Genomic DNA, 18889 nt, shown 5'->3' on the forward strand with positions numbered 1-18889 from the left:
CACTGAATTTTATTAAAGGAGTAATAGTATAATTGTAGTATATATTTGTGATTAAGATATAGCATGTGTGCATTTATACTGAATGTTTTTAGACTATTGTTTTTCATACAAATAGGCTACCTAAAAACCATATAGTTATATTTTTAACATGGTTTTGAGGTCCTATATGTGTATGTTTAACTTTGTTTATCATGATTTAAATGTATGTTACTATGGGAGACCAATGCTTAATTTAAAAATAAATAAATAAAAACTTGGTCCAAATAAATTTAACCCTATAAAACTGAGGTTGCTGCAATTTTTAGAGATCTTAACTAATTTTGATAATGAACAATTGGTTTAAATATGTTGAATATTTAATGATACTATTTTGATAATGAACAAAAACCTCTGCATCCTAACCAAGATACTATCAAATGTGCATTAACCTTGATTTGAAATAATATCACTCATTAAAACATGCTAAGAAACTAAGATTTTTATTTTCTATTTAGATATTTATTTTGTTATGGAAAATTAATGCTCTGGTTTCTACAACTCTCACTTTGGAGCAAAAATCTGGCTTTAAACTTGAAAGAAATAAAGAGTTGACATTTGTCATGATAATTATCAATATCGACTAATTATTCACTCGATAGCACTGATTTTTGACTGAGCAACCTTTATAAGGATTAATCTATATTTAATCTATACAGTGAAGACCATGCAGTGTTACTTTACATTTGATTATTACATTTCTATACCTGAAAAATTATTTAAGATCTACCTGAAAAATCTTAAAAGCACTTTGGGAAGTCGTGGTCTAATAGTTAGAGAGTTTGACTCCTAACCCTAAGGTTGTGGGTTCGAGCAAAGCACCGAACACCCAATTGCTCCCCGGGCGCCGCAGCATAAATGGCTGCCCACTGCTCCGGGTGTGTGTTCACGGTGTGTGTGCACTTTGGATGGGTTAAATGCAGAGCATGAATTCTGAGTATGGGTCACCATACTGGTTGCATTTGTGAGTTAATAAAAATGTAGATGGATGTTTAAAATAAGTATATAATAATATCAATATATCAATTGATATTCTCCTGTGTTGAATCGTATCGAAAAAGTATCGCAAATATCGTATCGCTGGGTATGAGAATCGTTATCGTATCCGTATCGTGACGAACCATCCGATTTAACACCCCTAATAAATACACACATTAAAATGCATTAAATATAATATAATATTGTTTTAACTTATTGCATTTAAAACGTTATAAAATTTTCTAACAAACCTCCTCAAGATATTTGAGTTCTGTTGTTATTTGCCAGTAAAAACTTTTACTCATGGCATTTCTAAAAGCCAGTCCGCTAGGACCTAATGAACATCTATGAAACCTGCACGTCAACCATATTAATAAGCTCATAGGCTTATTCTCTCGGTTCACCTTTGCTGCTTGAATTTGCCAAGCTCATGTCAATGTACTCCAGTATTGTAGGTTAGTATGACACTCTCATCTTTGTCCGTTTCCCTGGCTTTTACAAAGCATAGCCTACAGTAACCTATGATTTTGGTTTAGGGAGCAGGGTTGTAATGTAGAATAATGACTTTAGACCAAAGTAGTCAGAGTTGAAAAGGCCACGTCAAAACGTAAAACTTTTATGACGGGGCGATTTTGCAGCATGGAGACTGTTCTGTCTAAAGAGCAGTGTAGCTGCAGGAGGGAGTGTGCTTTGCACATTTTTATGATGATTTGTTTGATTTGCACATCCGGTTTCCTTTTCCTGTTTCTCTTAACACCTCATTGTATTCCTCTTTCACTCATGGAAATGAAGGGGCATTGCATGCTTGCATCTCCCACATGTTTTTCTCCTGACAGATTCTTGGAAGTGAGATCCGTGTTTTTTTTTAGAAGGATGTTATAAGGAAGAATATATATGAGATTTTTGTTTTTTTCGTTCAAAAACCTCTAACACTTGCAGTAACTTACTCTCTTGGGGATTTTCCATCACTTCATTGGCTCTCGCTAAGCGAAAGGCGTGTGAATGCTCTGCTGGAGGTGTTTGAGATGTTCCATGCAAATATTGCACACAGTAATTCTGTCATGTTGTGTCTTCAACATCAATAAACAAAGCCAGGACTGCTAAATGAGGTGCACAGCTGGTTGGCAGCTTTGCATTTCTTGAAGAGGGTCGCATGCAGTGCCAGACTTTAATTATTGAAGCACAAAAAGCAGTGTCACCGAACCTGCTGCGTTCATAATCAGTACAAATGCAAAAACTGCTAGCGAGCATCTTTCGTGTTGTTGAAGAGTTATGCCAGCTACCATATGCTATTGGTTTCTTCACCGAATTCGTTTCATAACATCATCACCTTAATTGGCTGTGTTAATTTTTCCTTTTGTCATGTTGTTGGAGAATCTTGCTGGGTAATGATGCCTAAAATGTTTGTGTGAATTGACCTGAAATAGGACAGATAGGTAGATATGATTGTTTTTCTTTGCATTTTGGGGACAAAATAAAATCTGCAGTTTTCAATTAAAAACAGAAGAAGAAAAAAAACAGATAAATTATTGCTGTCTCTCTCTTTTTTTTGTACTTAATAAAATGTATTTAAATTATATAAATCTAAAATAAATAATTATTAGTTATTTAAAACAAATTATTAAAATATTTTAATTAAATGGTAAAATATAATAATAATAATAAATAATAATCAAATTGTTCTAATTTTAATTTTTTTTTGTACATTTGTCAAATAAAATAATACAAAATGAAAATGCTATTTTGAAGTAATAATAATAATAATAATAATAATAATAATAATAATAATAATAATAGAAATAACAATCAAATAGTTTTAAATTTTTTTTTTGTAAATTAACAAAATAATAAACAATAAAAATACTATTATTGAAGAAATAATAACAATAATAATAGAAATATCAATCAAATTGTTTTAAATTCAAACTTTTTTGTAAATTAACAAAACAATAAAAATACTATTTTTGAAGAAATAATAATAATAATAATAATAATGTATTTTAATAATATTAATATTTTATTTGATAATAATATTATTATTATTATTATTACACATTGTATTAACAAGCTACATTTTATTGCACAAACATGTTTCATATTTGAGTTATCATTGTCCCAATGTTTAGTGAATCAGAATTTTTGTTCACAGTAAATAGATTCAGTATATAACTGATTCATATAGAACTAAAGAGCCCAGATCTTTGACAACACCAGAGAGTTATTGAACGTCTTCCTTTCTTTTATCCACTTTGTTGTTGTCTACTAAAATACTGAAGTAATCTGACAAGATCTGTTCATCTTAACCTTGGTTTCCCTTTGAGGGTGTTAACTCCCAAGGTTTGTATTTGTTGTAGCCATGGTTTGTTTGCTCTCTTCACAGGATTTCCCCTTAGGCAGGGCATTAGGGTCCATATCTCAAAGGCTCTGAGGTCTTTATCATAAAGCTATCGGTTTATTTCAGCTCTGATCCTAGAGGTAACCCCACAGGAAGCCTTCTCAAATGGTTTGTTGTCATATTTATCCACAGGTAGTCTCAAAGGAGCCACCATTGTGGATGCTCTGGACATGCTCTACATTATGGAGATGTATGATGAGTTTGAGGCTGCTACCGAGTGGGTGGAAAGTAACCTAGACTTTAACATGGTAAGACTCAAGCCTTTTATACTCCTTTTTGTTGAGCCGGTTGATTTTTATCCTTACAAATATTTCTTTGCTATAAATTTGACCCTCAATGATGGAACAGAATGACTTTTTTGATGAAGCTTTGAGAACTTGTCTATGTCGTCTTCAATGTTGACGTAATCAACCTTTGCACTTTTTGGGAGCTTTCAGCATCGCCGCTTGTAAATCATCCATAAGACTCTGACTCAGTGGCTGGTGCTAATATTTGAGGAGAGTTTCCACTATCTTGTCTCATGCTTTTTGCCATTTTTCAGCACTAAATTTTGATTCCAGACTCCATAAATTACAATACAGTCCAGATGTTTTTTTTTTTTTTTTTTTTTTTTTTTTTTTTTTTTTCAGTAATGAACCTGTTAACTTGACTTAAATGAGTCAAATTATGAGGAATCATTTTCCGTGTAACTTTCAGATTTCAGATGTTTGGAGGATCTTTGTGCAAATCTGACTTTTTTTTAAAATTTTATTTAATAAAATACAAAATAAAATATTATTATTGAAAGAAATGATAATAGAAATAGCAATCAAATTATTTTAAATTCAACTAATTTTTTGTAAATTTGTTATACTATTATTGAAGTAATGCTATTATTAATTAGTAATACTATTGCAATACTGTTTTATATATACTAAAAATACTATTATTGAAGAAATTGTTGTAGTAGTAGTAGTAGTAGTAGTAGTAATAATAATAGGTAATAGTAATAATTGAAATAGCAAACAAATTGTTTTAAATGCAACAAATTTTTTGTAAATTTGTTATACTATTATTGAAGTAATGCTATTATTAATTAGTAATACTATTGCAATACTGTTATCAGAGAAATAATAATAATAATAATAATAATAATAATAATAATAATAATAATAATGTTTGTTAACTCCACGAATGACAGTTCAGTCCAGATGTTGTTTTTTTTTTTTTTTTTTCAATAATGAATTAAATGAGTCATATTATGAGGAATCACTTAGTATAAAAGATAGCAGGAAACAAAAAGGCAGTCAATACATTTATAATATGATTTATAATATGATAAAATATTTATTTAAAATAAATTCTGTTCTTTGAACTTTATCCAAAAATGCTTAGTGTATAATTCCCACAAAAATATTAAGCAGCGCAACAGTTTTCAACATTGATAATGACAAACATTATTTGAGCAGCAAATTTAAAAATGTTTTATCAAAATAGAAAAAGTTATTTTTTACTTTTTAATAATATTTCACAATATTGAAGTTTATACTGTATTTTTGATTAAGAAAAATGCAGCTTTGGTGAGCAGAGACTTTCAAAAGCATTAAAAGATTCTTAAAGGAGCCATGTGTAATGTCTGGCAAAAAAATCAAGTCATACTCCACATTCCATACCAGATGGGGGCAGTATGCCTCAATAAAGTGAATTGGTCTACTCTAGAGTAACAAACGAGAAACGGCATAGTCTCTATGCTCCGCCCCTACCTCAACAACAACCCTAGAGCCATAGCCGAAGCCTAAAGGACGTTTTGCCTCCAGAGGAACGTTGGGTGATGTCAAGTGATTTTGAAACATGACATCTTCAAGCTACTCCCCTTCACCTTTACCAGTGAATATGTTCATATTACATTTTGAGTTGTATATAAACATTATTTGAATTAAATTAATTTGACAGACAGCATTCTGTCAACATCATTGGTCAACATCAGACAGCTGATGTTGACCAAGCTAGCGCCAACCAACGTAACCAGAGCTGCCAACTCTCAAGCATTCACCGTGAGACACACGCAATTGACTCTTTTCACACGCTTTCAAAAACTTGACCGCTCTGAATATAGTGAGTGAGTGCGCGCGCGGCCGGGGGCGCGCTCTCTCTCTCTCTCTCTCTCTCTCTCTCTCTCGGGTTCATTATCATCGAAGGCTTTTTATGTTTCTTAGGTAATGTTACATTTTAGCATCAGCTTGGTAGAGACGGGCTTTGGTAGATAACAGGTGAAAACCGGATCGGATCTGTGGGTAAGTTATAGCTAGGTAATTATCAAACGCAGCTACGGTTAGCCAGCGCTAACATTAGCACGTTTATCGAACAGCCTTCGATACATTTCTATGTTATAACTTCCCGAAAAAAATACGCAAACATATAAAACAAACTTCTAGCGAAATACTAACAGCATCTTACTTAACAATCCAAAAGAAATGTTGCAAGTTCGGAGTCGAAGCTCATTTCTTTCAAGTCCATCAGTTGTCTCCAGCGATGGAAAGCAGTGCCGATGTTTACTCTGTTTCGGCTCCTTTTCTTATCGGATTTGATTTGTGATTCCGAGCGCGGTTGCTTGACATCAGGTTCCAGTACGCCCACAAGCCGTGCGAGTTATTCGTGTATTACAGGTTGGCTGGTGGTTATGTTGCCTGCATACCGCCTCCCATGGCCGAAACTGGTATTACGACACCTGTCGGGCCGTGGCTAGTAATGCTAATGCTAATTAAGGTTGATATCTCTGCAGCACTATAACTTGACATTTTTTTAATGACATCATCGCCCTTATTTCTTCTCATTCTTTTGATGCGTGTAGGTCATTTTTTGGATATTTTTACCTCAATTTTTACACATGGCACCTTTAAACCACAAATTTTCAACAGTAGTATATTTATATTTGTAATATAATTTAGAAGTAGAACTCCACCTCTAGATTTTAGAGGTGGAATTATCTGGCTTTTATAAACGTCAATACCTCTTCAGTAATATGAGAAGTGCTGAACGGTTTCATCTTCAGAACTGCACCCAGTAGGGAAATAGAAGGACTGAGAGCAGCAAATGAAGGCAGAAATCTGATTAATCATGAAGAAAAGGAATCAATACTGCATGCAGATCACTCCAGAAATGACTAAACAAAGTTGATGAATGAATTAAAACGCAACATATGCAGAATAAACCAGACAAAAATAACGCTTTGTTTGATGTTCGATCGGTTCTCTGCGTCTTTATGGTGAGGTAATTTCATTAGATATTCTGCAGGGGTTTTCCGTTAGTTAAGCATCGAAGTCCTTCAGTACATCCTAGCGCCTCAATTCAAGGCAAGAGAGAAGACTGTATCTGGGTCCAATCCTTTAATGAAGAGTGTTAAACAACTTTTAATTGAAAGGCTTTTCTTTCTACCCTCAAGCAATTCCAACAAAGAAAGAGTCCACAAAAATCCCCTGTGAAGCAGTTATTAATATTCAGCTTGTCTCTGGAATACTGAGCAACCCATTTCTGATGCACAAAAGCCTCTTGTTTTAGCAGAATAATTGTAGCCATTCATGCGGCTTCATTTGACCTCCGCTATCATCTGGTTATCTTTGAGAAGCTAAAAGGTGTTTAGCTGTGTAAGTAAAGGCTATCTGTGAATCACGCTTTTATTATCATCGGTTTCAATGTTTTTTTCCAAAGCGGTTCAGTCTCTTTGGGAACTCATTGATTATTTTGGGAGATATGATTAATCTTTGTTTATCCTCAGTATTTTAGTAGTCCAGCGTTTTTGATTTATCGGGTCATTCCTGAACCCTCATTACCACATTGCGTTGTTTTACAAGTTCTGATCAGATTGCTTGACGGAGAAATCCGAGCCTGGAGCAGAACGGAGGAGGAGAGTCACTTCACTGTATCAACAGTCCTGATCTCTCATCTTTTATTTTATTCCTGTAAGATCCAGCATCATCGAAGGTCAGATTCACACACTGCTGTAAAAGACCGCTATGTTGCAGTGACCACAAATCCCAACTGAACTCGAACCCGAGTGAGATAACCTTTCAGACAGAGACACTATACCACTGCTGGATCGAAAAACCTCATCAAAAGCATAAAAATAGAAACCCCTTCCCTTTTTATGAGTCCTAACAATCAGAGACACGCCATTAGATACAGAACCCAAGCACAGTGTGCTTCATTGTGTCCATCTGTTTCCATTCTCTCTAGTGCAGACTCATCTGAAGTTTGCATTAGAGATATTCCGATAATAAAAAGTTATTTATTTAAGGCAAAGAGGCCTATTTTATTGCATGACTGCTATTTATAGTCTTAAGGCACCTGAACAGGCTTAGGTAAACTATATGTATGTATGTAAAAGGTGTTTTATTTATTTGGGATTTTGATTCATTTTAATTGCAAATTTACTTTGCATAAATGTAATGGAATTCTAAAAAGATAGTACTATTTCAATTATACTTATGGAATGTACTATTATTATTATTATTATTATTATTATTATTATTATTATTATTATTATTATTATTTCAGTAATAGTAATTTTATTTTACAAATATACAGAAATTAGTTGAATCTAAAACTATTATTATTGTATTGTGTATTATATCATTATTTGTTGCATCATTATGCATATTCTTGTATTATCATAGTTTATTTGCTTGTTTATATATTTATTTTCTATTCACCTGTAATAAATAATTTCTTCCTTACCATTTAACTAAACACAAAAATCTAAATCTGAATTAGTATTTGTCATAAGCAAAACAATTTTGGTTGACTGTATCTACAGTATGATTATATAGATGACAGTTTTAGTTGTCTGCTCCAGTCCTTCCAGTCTGTTGCAGATAAGTCCTTTTTTTTTTTTTTTTTTTTAAGCCACGCTGTTCTCTCCTAAGAGTTTTTCCTTTCCTCATCAATATCTGTGATTTAGTTCACTTTATTTTTTTCTTAGCATAGCTAAGGCTCAGCAGCTCTTTAATAATTGCAGAGTTTGTGGAGTCAGTGGAGGTTTTGCTTTGCTGCTTTTGCCTCTTCTATCTTCTGCTGATTCCCCATTGACTTTGTACATATTCCTGTGTGCAAGGAGACAATTTCACAAGACTCAGAAGTGAACTTTTGAAGTGTCTTGTGGAGGGTTTTGTCTGTATTTTTGCTCCACTTTTTTGTTTAACACATGTCAGTCCAATTGATGGCTGAGCAAAAGGATATTTTCAGGCTTTACCATTCACACCAGTGGTTCTGACCGGTTTAACCAAGGAGCATTCAATTAAGTTTTTTCCTAGTTTTTCTTCTCATTTTATTTTTAACTTGACATGCACAAGAAAGTATTTGTCATGGTCTTTTTTTGCCAGTTTCTGACAGATCCCTCTGTGAACCACAAAAGGCTTGAGTCATCATCTGGAAACATCTGGTGCACCGTTGTCACTGGAACAGTTTAAGCATTTGAGAGGAGGCTATCCATAACACACCCAATCACCCCAAGACATCAGCCATTTGTTTTGCACTGAACCGGATATTTACCAATGTGATGCAAGATATTTCTCTGCTGCACTACCTGTGCGCCGTTATGAAATTGTTTTAATGGTGCATGAAACCTATGCTAAGCAATAAGTGGGTCATTATTGTTTGGTTGCCCAGAGACAGTGCAGAAACACAAATATTTCACCTCATAAACCATCAGGCGAGTCTACAGACGTCTTGCTGTGGTCAGACTGTATAACGCTAAATGAGACTTGCGGTTTCATGCCACAGGTTGCACAGTGCCAGATTGGAGTATCTGAAATATAAATGCAATATAATGCAAACTCTCCTAACTACAATTGCTGCTCTAAGGTACTTAGTTGAGTTTAGGTTGTCCAAACACCTAGAATCTCTTTCTTTTTTCTAGTTTTAAATAATTTAAAACTGTGGTTCTGAAACTTTTTAGGCCTAATACCATTTTCTAATTTAATTAGCACTCTGCACCAACAAGAAAACATAAAAAAGAAAATTTTATCATTTTGTTGGAATGTACTTCTTTAAATGCCACTAGGCAATGTTTTTACTCAAATGGATGTTTAAAAAAAAGAAATCACCATGTTTTTTTTTTTTTGTCAGATTTCCGTTACTACATTACTACTATTTGTTTATTTTAAAATGCATTGATCTTGCCATAGATGCTGCTTTGTCAATTAAAAATAAATAAAGTAGAATAAAATATATAAAATTTACACTGTAAATATTGGCTGTGGATGATGAGTCTTAAATATATGAATCTATATTAAAATTGGAGTGAGACATGAGGTAGACAGAGAAATATGTGAGTATACAATTAAGATTTGTTAAAATAACTAATTAAATATATAATTTGTACGTTAATAATAATATAATTATTTTATTTTATATTTAAAGATTATATATTAAGAATATGCTATATTTAATATACTGTACAGGTAAAAATATTTTATTACTATTATAATTATTAATTTTTTTTGTTTGTTTGTTTGTTTATAATTCCTAAAAAGCACCAGTATAAAACTATGTATTTGAAATCATATTGTCAGATGTAATAGTGCTGTAAGTATTCTCAAGTTCAGATAAATATAAGATGAAAGTATAACATCAAAGAAGTTTTCTGTTGAAATATTAGATTTTGTTATTATTATTTGAAGATACTCCCAGTAGCATCCTCTCTTTATACCTCTGTTTCCTGTGAGTTATGTTTTTGTTCATGTGACATGTGCCATAGGATACGCCTTTCCCCAGCAGCCATGGTTTTCCAGATCCGCAGAAAATATCCGCACTCAGATTTCACCCTCCTATGAGATCTTGTTTGTATCTGTGCTCAATCCCCGCAGAGCTTTATCAGCTCGGTTGTATTGTTTTCTTTCTTTGTATTTGGTGTGTGCGTGCGAAGTGTGTTTGTAGTACTCACACATTTTCCCCTGCTATTGTTACAGTCTGCAGTTCAAGGTGAGCCAGTCGCAGTGTTTTTATGAGCTTAAATATTCACCTCTTTTTGTTTTCCTTTGTTTTATTTCCTCAGAATGCCGAAATCTCCGTCTTTGAAGTGAACATCCGTTTTGTTGGAGGCCTGCTGTCCGCCTATTATCTCTCAGGCAAAGAGGTATGTAAACCTGGGGTGTACAGATGTTTTTTCATGTTTTACCAGACTGAATATGTGCTTATGGCCAAAGCATATTATATGCAAGCAGGCTATAATTGACACGCTGCCTGAAGGAAGCTGGAAGCTTCGGTGCATTTAAAGACCGTGTCCTTGAATCTCTGTGTGAAACTGTTGGAAGTCAGTGACATTTATAGTTGGCAGGACACAATAGGCCTCTCAGGAGAGCCATAGGGGCCTCAAGTCTGTCTTATCCCGGTGGTCCGGCTGTTGAGCCAAGTCAAACAAACACACACACACACACACACACACACACACGTCATCCCACTTAGAGCTCGTTTTTAGATCCCGGCACATCCAGGAAGCTCTGTGCCCACTCTGCTAAATTGAAAGCCTTTTTGAAACCAAAAAAAGATGTTGGACTCTCAAGCGTGACCTGAAGCACACACACAAAGCCCATTTCCAAGGCTTCATTGAATCAGGCTAATGCAGAACTTTGCTCATATTTCCGATCTCCCCTCCTGTAAATTAGATTTTCCCAGCAGCATCTGGCAGAACGTGAAGGATCTGATTCAAATCAAGAGAGTGACGTTTTCCGCTGACACTCAGGGCTTTCTTGTTGTGTACTGCGGCAAATGTGCTCTTGGTGATAGTGTAAGTTTTCATTTTTGCGGTGCGGAACAGAGCGTTGTCCAGAGAGGGAACGGCTCACTGTGTGAGCTTCATCGAGCCTGTGCTTGTGTGGTTGTGTTGATGTAATGCAGACCCTTCAGCAGAACAGACATCTCTCATCTCCACTGTGACTCTACCTCCTGCTAGCACAGAATAGCTATAGTAGTGCTGCAGAAGAAAGATGAGTTCCTATGGGTAACGTGTTATTGTTCCTGGAGGAATGACTCAACAAGCTTCAGCTTGTACGATGTTAAACATTTGTTCTTGTATTTCATGTTTTATTAATGCTCTTGAATATAGGAGAATATATGAGTAAGATATATATTTTTCTGTCTTTCTTTCTTTGGTTGAAAATCTTTTATTCAGCAAAGATGCATTAAATTGATCAAAAGTGACTGTGAAGACATTTATTATGTTACATAAGAGTTCTGTTTTTTACTGATACTCTTCTTTAGAACCTTCTATTCACTAAAGAAGTTTGAAAAAAAAAGATAAATAAATAAAATGATGGTTTCCGCAAAAAATATTAAGCAGCACAAGTTTTCAATATTTATAATAAGTAATGTTTCTTAAGCACCAAATCAGCATATTAGAATGATTCCTGAAGGATCATGTGAAACAGAAGACTTTTTATATTATATATTAAATAATATATTTAAGAGCGACAAGAGCGGAATCCAAATCTTCAATAATTATCTTGCTTGATCTATCTGCTGCTTTTGACACGGTTAATCACCAGATCCTCCTGTCAACCCTACTGACAAAGGGCATCTCAGGAAACCGCACTCCAGTGGTTTGAGTCTTACCTATCAGATAGGTCCTTCAAAGTATCTTGGAGAGGTGAGGTGTCCAAGTCGCAACATCTAACTACTGGGGTGCCTCAGGGCTCAGTTCTTGGACCACTTCTCTTCTCTGTCTACATGGCATCATTAGGTTCTGTCATTCAGAAACATGGCTTTTCATACCATTGCTATGCTGATGACACTCAACTCTACCTCTCATTCCATCCTGATGATCCATCGGTGGCTGCTCGCATCTCAGCTTGTCTAACAGACATTTCTTGCTGGATGAAGGACCATCACCTTCAACTCAACCTTGCCAAGACATAACTGCTTGTGGTTCCAGCAAACCCATCGTTTCATCACAATTTCACCATCAAGTTAGGCACATCAACCATAAAACTTCTTCCAAACAGCCAGAAACCTTGGAGTTATGATTGATGATCAGCTAACTTTCTCAGACCACATTGCTAAAACTGTCCATTCCTGCAGATTTGCTTTATTCAACATTAAGAAGATCAGGCCCTTTCTTTCTGAACATGCTGCACAACAACTTGTTCAAGCTCTTGTTCTGTCCAGGCTAGACTATTGCAACGCTCTCTTGGCAGGTCTTTCAGCCAGTTCTATCAAGCCTTTACAATTAATCCAGAACGCGGAAGCAAGATTAATTTTTAATGAGCCGAAAAGAATACACGTCACACCTCTATTTATCAATTTGCACTGGCTACCAATAGCTGCTCGCATAAAATTCAAGGCATTGATGTTTGCATACAAAACCACCACTGGCTCTGCACCCCTTTACCTAAATTCATTACTTCAGACTTATGTGCCCTCTAGAAGCTTGCGTTCTGCAAGTGAACATCGCTTGATTGTGCCATCCCAAAGAAGCACAAAGTCACTTTTACGGACTTTTAAATTAAATGTTCCCTCCTGGTGGAATGACCTGCCCAACTCAATCCGAGCAGCTGAGTCCTTAGCCATCTTTAAGAATCGGCTTAAAACACATCTCTTCCATCTTTATTTGACCCTCTAACTATTTCACTCACTTTTTTATTTTTTTTATAAAAAATTATAATCTAACTACCTTTTTAATTTTTTTGTATTCTATTTTCTTTTTTTATTTATTATACAGTTATAAAAAAAGACCTCTAACACTAGCTTGCTCTATTCTTTTTCTATTCTATCTGTTTTCTTTTTATTTATTATATTATTTAAAAGCCCTTGCTATATATACTGTGTTTAAGCTAACTGAGACTTGTTATAGCACTTATATATCATTGCTCTTTTGTTGTTTTTGATTGCTTCCATTGTCCTCATTTGTAAGTCGCTTTGGATAAAAGCGTCTGCTAAATGACTAAATGTAATGTAATGTAATGTAATATTAAATAAGCATGCAGTAGTTCATATTGCTGAATAATTAAATGAATGGATTTGGGAAATTAATGGAAATTTTTTTAGGCTACGTTTAGAATTTCATTAAATTTGTATTAAAATAAATTTCATAATTTTTAAATTCCTTACTATTATAATAACAATAAATAATACATAATTACATGCGAGTGACCCTAAGACGAACCCTAATCCTAACCCTAACCATATAGTAAGTACATGTAATTAATTAATGTTACTTAGTACATAAATGTATAATTACACTGTAGCAAGGACACTTAAAATAAAGTTTAGCCAAAAATTTTATAACAAATGAATATGTCTAGAATAATGTATTTCACTAATGCTCTCACATAAAGCATTCATGCCTACTGAACGCCATACAAACCCTATAGCACAATCTCTACAGTTGACACATTATAGCATCATACCGCCCTGCCCAATCCAAAGCTTTTAATGAAACATGATGACCTCTATGTCATCCCACACTGAGATTCTATATGATGGGTGTGTGACGAAATGAAACACTGTCTGTTGAAGTGAATGGTTGGTTGTCAAACACCGTTTCAGATAACAGTGGAGGTCTCCGCTATCTCCCTTTTTGAGAATAGACTAACACTGATATAAATCTTTGAACACTACATTATTGTTCTCTCAGCAAGACGCAAGCTCGTTTCATCACCGTGTATTGACGGGGGAGGCACAACATGGTTGAATACAAAGTGGGCAGCACAGAGTCCAGGACTCAAGCACAGCACTGATGAAAGTCCTTCAGTGTAGTAATCTCACACACTCAGGATAATGAGACGCCCTCCTGTCTACCTTCATAATAATGTGTGCCCTGAACTGAGAAATGTTGATTACAGGAGATAGCCTTCAAGTAGCCGCTCACATTGTTAAACCACAGCGAGAGATCTCGGTAAATGTGTCTGGCTTTAAATTCTAACTGGGCTTTGAAAATGTAATCTTTTGGAGACCAAACCTATTATAGGATTCCTCGAACACTGCATGACTAAATCATCACTGGAGGATGGTGGCCATGTCATCTGCATAGAGAAGACATGTTTAGGTTTTCTTGGGAGGCTTCAGATCAATATAGTTTCTACTTCTGCCAGGCAATGTGGCCGTTTCTCATTACCCTTTCACATATGCACATGCATATAATATAAAGCGTCTGGATGTGTTGAGGTGGTGCTAAAATTGAAAAGAGGTGTGATTTCTTCTCTAGCTGCTGACGGCTCTGGCGCCTTGGCTAGCACTCAAAGCAGGACCGGGCTCTTTGATGAATCTTTCATCGTCTTGAGAGACAGCCTTCATGCAAAATGCTGCACATGCTACTCAGCATAGGCAAAGCAGACAGCTGCAATCATAGACAGCTTCAGAAGCTGATGTTGTTTGCTGTGATTTAGTCCAGCGCTGGGTTTCCGCTCCTGAACGATGAGAGGATTAATCTCTGGCTGATTTATTCCTACATTATTTACGCCCGGACGGTTTTCCATCATTGACGTGAGCAGCCTGGGACAGAGCCACCTGTCAGAACACAGCACTTAACTCCTTAATGGATCACATATCGATTTCCATCTTTTTTTTTTTTCTTGCTCTATAATTCATTTTACATAACCCCTAGCAAGTCCCATATGTTGTGTAGATTTTTCTATACCTTGACAGAGATCAATGGCTGCACAAATACTTAATTTCAGTCCAGCTTTATTATAGCTCATGCTTTTTGTCATGGATGATGTGAACATTTATGTCCTGACTGCTATGTATTTTTTTTTTTTTGTATACAATGTGCATATCTCACTAGATTTGCAATATAAATCATCTGTAAACCTTTGAAAACACAGGAGAATACATCAACCTATTTCTAAATATGCCATTTATTGTACATCATGATTTCAAAATAAAAGTTTCTGAGTTTTCATGTGTCCAAATATTAAAATTTAATTTCAAGCATTGTTTAATCACGTTGTAAAGTGAAACGTCACCAGGTCGTTGGCGTCCTCTGCAGGTCTTTGTTAATACATAATGTACTTAACTTGGTTATGTTCATATTTAAGTGTTGTTCAATAAAATCATGTAATTACTTGGTTTTTATATTTTATTTGAGCCAATTATTGCATTAGTTTATATATAAATAGTCATACTTAAGCCTGGTTTTCACTTTGGTTTTCTATTTGTTACACAAAAAATATCAGATTACTAAACTATCAAAATAATCAGTAGATTACTTGATTACCAAAATAGTCATTAGTTACAGCCCTAGATTAGTTAAAGTATTTCAAAATACAACTGCATTTTTTTACTTTTTGTAATTACAAGACATATTTTGTCATTTAAAATAGTATTAAAATATTGTCTTGTTCTAGTGAACCAAGTAACTGTATTTTGTCTCATCTTGTGAGCTAAGTGTATTGTCACACCCCTCGTGTCTGTAAGCTCATAATTTTCCAAGTGTATGATACAGCTTTCATTCTTCAGGTCAACCATATGTTCATGAAAAAAAAAATCAGTTTGAATAAGGAAAGCAATAACTTTGCCATAGTATCCTTTCAAATGTTAAAGTTGCCACAGTCATTGCATGCTTTGCATGTGTGTGTATTATTTATTATTATGTATTATTTTTAAGTTGCATACAACTGAATTTATCCCACTTTAGTGGTTTAACATACACAACACACTGTTCTGAGGGATAATAATGACACAAGCATAGGTGCTTTATTGGGTGCGTGTTTACACTAAAACCATGTGACTAAACCCTGCTACCTCATTTTAGTTGCCTAGCAAATCCCAAACAATGGCAATCTGATAAAAGCCGCTTAAGCAACATAATTACATGAACTGTGAAGCATTCGCTCGAGCTCCGCAGGCAGGGCAGAGCAGGATAAATGATGCCGTCAGTGCTAATGATCATAACATCTGTTTCATCATAACTGCTGCCCAGACCTTCCTTTAGTCTCAGTTTTTCTACAGTCGTCTCTATATATTCTTTTGGGAGAGATCTGGGATGGGAAACACGGGTATTCCTCAGTGTCTGGAAGACTCAAACATATCGCAGCTCATTAGCAGTCCGTGGGTCGATGGCTCGTTATTACCGTTATTTTTCTGGAATGATTAAAAATGCATTTGACTTGTTTACAGTAGGCAGAGGAAATTAATCATCCTCACTCGGTCCACAATCATATGTTTCTGTCAGGAGACATCTTTACTGTAAATACACACGGCATTCTTTTGTCATTCTCTAAACAATACTGAAACTGTCGCATGCATCTTTAATGGCGGAATGCTGCGCTGAGTGACACCGCTATTGTGTACCGTTCACATAATGCAAACGCCATTCCTCCCGACAACAAAGAGCTCTCTATGAGTTTTTAATGCGCCATTTTCAATTACACTAATTTGCCTATTTCTTGCTTTTAGATTGTTCTCACCACCATTTTTACCGTAATGGAAGTCATATGGCGATTAACATCACGCCTGTTGCCAGCTGTGCTGAGACACCGCAACAATTTAAATGCAACGAGCAGAGAAATGAAGCTTTAGAGAGCATCCCATAAAGCAGCATTACTTAGCCGCAAATGCATAATTTTTCTCTTGCTCTGAGGTAAATGAGTTGTTTTCCGCTCGTTCCCGCAAATACCCCAGACGCTCGGCGCACCTGCTATTAGCAAGAGATCTTCCCTCCTCTGATAGAGCATGACAAGCAATTTCCTTTGTACAATATGGGGCCCTACAACACGGGGCCTCATGTTGGCTTACAAAACATCAAGTTTACTTTATTTCCAGCTTCCAGCCGGAATCAGTCGGCGTAAACTGCGACACAGTTACTTTGCATATTTTAGGCCAGGAATAAACACTGCGAAAAATCTCTGAAGCCGTTCGTTTCAAACTTCCAAGCTTGTGAAGTCTTCAGATGGCAGCACGTGGCCCCAAAATGCCTCTCGCATTAACCTTAGAAACCTTTTAACAGGGTACATTAGATGTAGAAGTGCAAAAAGCTCCAGCTGTCACTTATTTATCTCTCGGTTTCAGCACTTCCGTCTCAGCTGTAGCTCCACTAGATATCTCACCGCCCCGTCATGCACCGCTTTTCTTTTTAGTACATCCAGATGGAATAAGACGTAGTTTAAAGTAAAATACTAGTCTCAAATGTTCTTTGTACTTTCTGGAAGCCGTACATGCACCCAACTTGCACCTAGATTTGATTGACATGGAGGATAAATGGTTTATTGTGTTGTGTTGAGATTCACAAGCCTGTTTTTCCAGTCATGTGTATTCAGGGACAGCTTTCATACCATTTTGACCTGCACCCTCCAGCATGGCAAGAATTCACTCAGGTGGAGGTGATTTACAAATGTCATTTGTAATATGCTGACATGTTCAACAGACTTGCACACAAAAGAAATTCATAACTTTATTTTATTTTAAAGTATTGATGTATTACTTTTTGTTTTGTTTTGGCATCTTTGACTTTTGTTTATTTATTTGTTTAGGTTGTATTAGGTCTTTTGTGAGAATTTCAGACAGGCAGGTCCAATAGTGTTTTTATTTATTAATTTGTTCACACCTTCATAATAGACCTTACACATTCCTGTCTGTTCGTCACAGCTTCCTCTGGTGTGTCAGCACTGCTTATATCTTCAGCGCCGCACTCCCTGCATCTTCATATCCCGTCACACGGCATCAGCGTGTGTATGTTGATTTGTAATTGTGGCAGAAGAGTGTGAATTGTTAAGGAGAGCAGAGCACCACTTGAGACTTGAGGTTTAATCAGGTAATGACCAGGTACGTCGGAGTGTTTCACCCACATAATGGCCTGTTTGTGTTGTTAATGTTGTGAGCTTGGTTGAGCAGTTAATCAGTGTTATAGCAGATGCTGATGTTCTTTAGCATACCCAGCCAATTAAATTTATTTTTTTGTACGTTTGCACGGATGACTCACAGCTCCCTCTTCTCTCATGGCCTTCTTGTTCCCAGTGGACCAGCTTTCCCTACTATTAAAAGCAAGGCCAATTTATCTCCTGTCCCTTGAGTTACTTCCTTCAAATTCAACTCTGTGTTTTCACATTTCAGAAATGTAAAACGGCAACCATACATAAAGAATATGACGGTTCTTTCAACATACAGAGTGCTGTGAAAACATATTAGACCCCAAGAATGGTCTATTTTTTATGAATTATGCAGTTCAGAAGAGGCTTGGCAGAAAGAGAGAAGAAAGCAAGAGAAGAAAGAGCAGGCAGAGGTCTCAGGAGGAAGCTGCTCTCAGGCTTTGTGTTTCAATCCGTCTTTGGTACATTTGCAGGGCTATCAGCACTGAGAGACGAGCTCTAGAACACAGGATGAAGAAAAGCCTTCACTGGCCTCCCTGGACTTCATCAAATTGCAGTCTCATCGTGTTTCCATAGGCTACAGTATGTCAGCCATGGGAATTCCTAATTAGGTTTCCTGTCATTGTTAATTAGCATTTATTTGGAATAGTTTTTTTTTTTCCTTCTTGAATTTTAACTAGCTAGCCTAATATCGAAGCTATGC

The 18889-nt window shown here is 35.7% G+C and overlaps 1 protein-coding gene across 1 annotated transcript in view; it reads left to right on the plus strand.

Annotated features, from left to right (window-relative positions):
• Nucleotides 1-3348: 3348 nt before the first annotated feature.
• LOC122144782 (mannosyl-oligosaccharide 1,2-alpha-mannosidase IA-like) overlaps nucleotides 3349-18889 on the plus strand; it is a 48504-nt gene continuing 32963 nt past the window's right edge. The window contains exons 1-2 of the mRNA XM_042755940.1: nucleotides 3349-3657; nucleotides 10440-10520. Of these exons, the coding sequence (XP_042611874.1) occupies nucleotides 3580-3657; nucleotides 10440-10520 (159 nt within the window). The 5' untranslated portion in view covers nucleotides 3349-3579. The remainder of the gene's footprint in view (nucleotides 3658-10439; nucleotides 10521-18889) is intronic.

Source organism: Cyprinus carpio, unplaced genomic scaffold (genome assembly GCF_018340385.1).
Source record: "Cyprinus carpio isolate SPL01 unplaced genomic scaffold, ASM1834038v1 S000006759, whole genome shotgun sequence".
Lineage (NCBI taxonomy): Eukaryota > Metazoa > Chordata > Actinopteri > Cypriniformes > Cyprinidae > Cyprinus > Cyprinus carpio.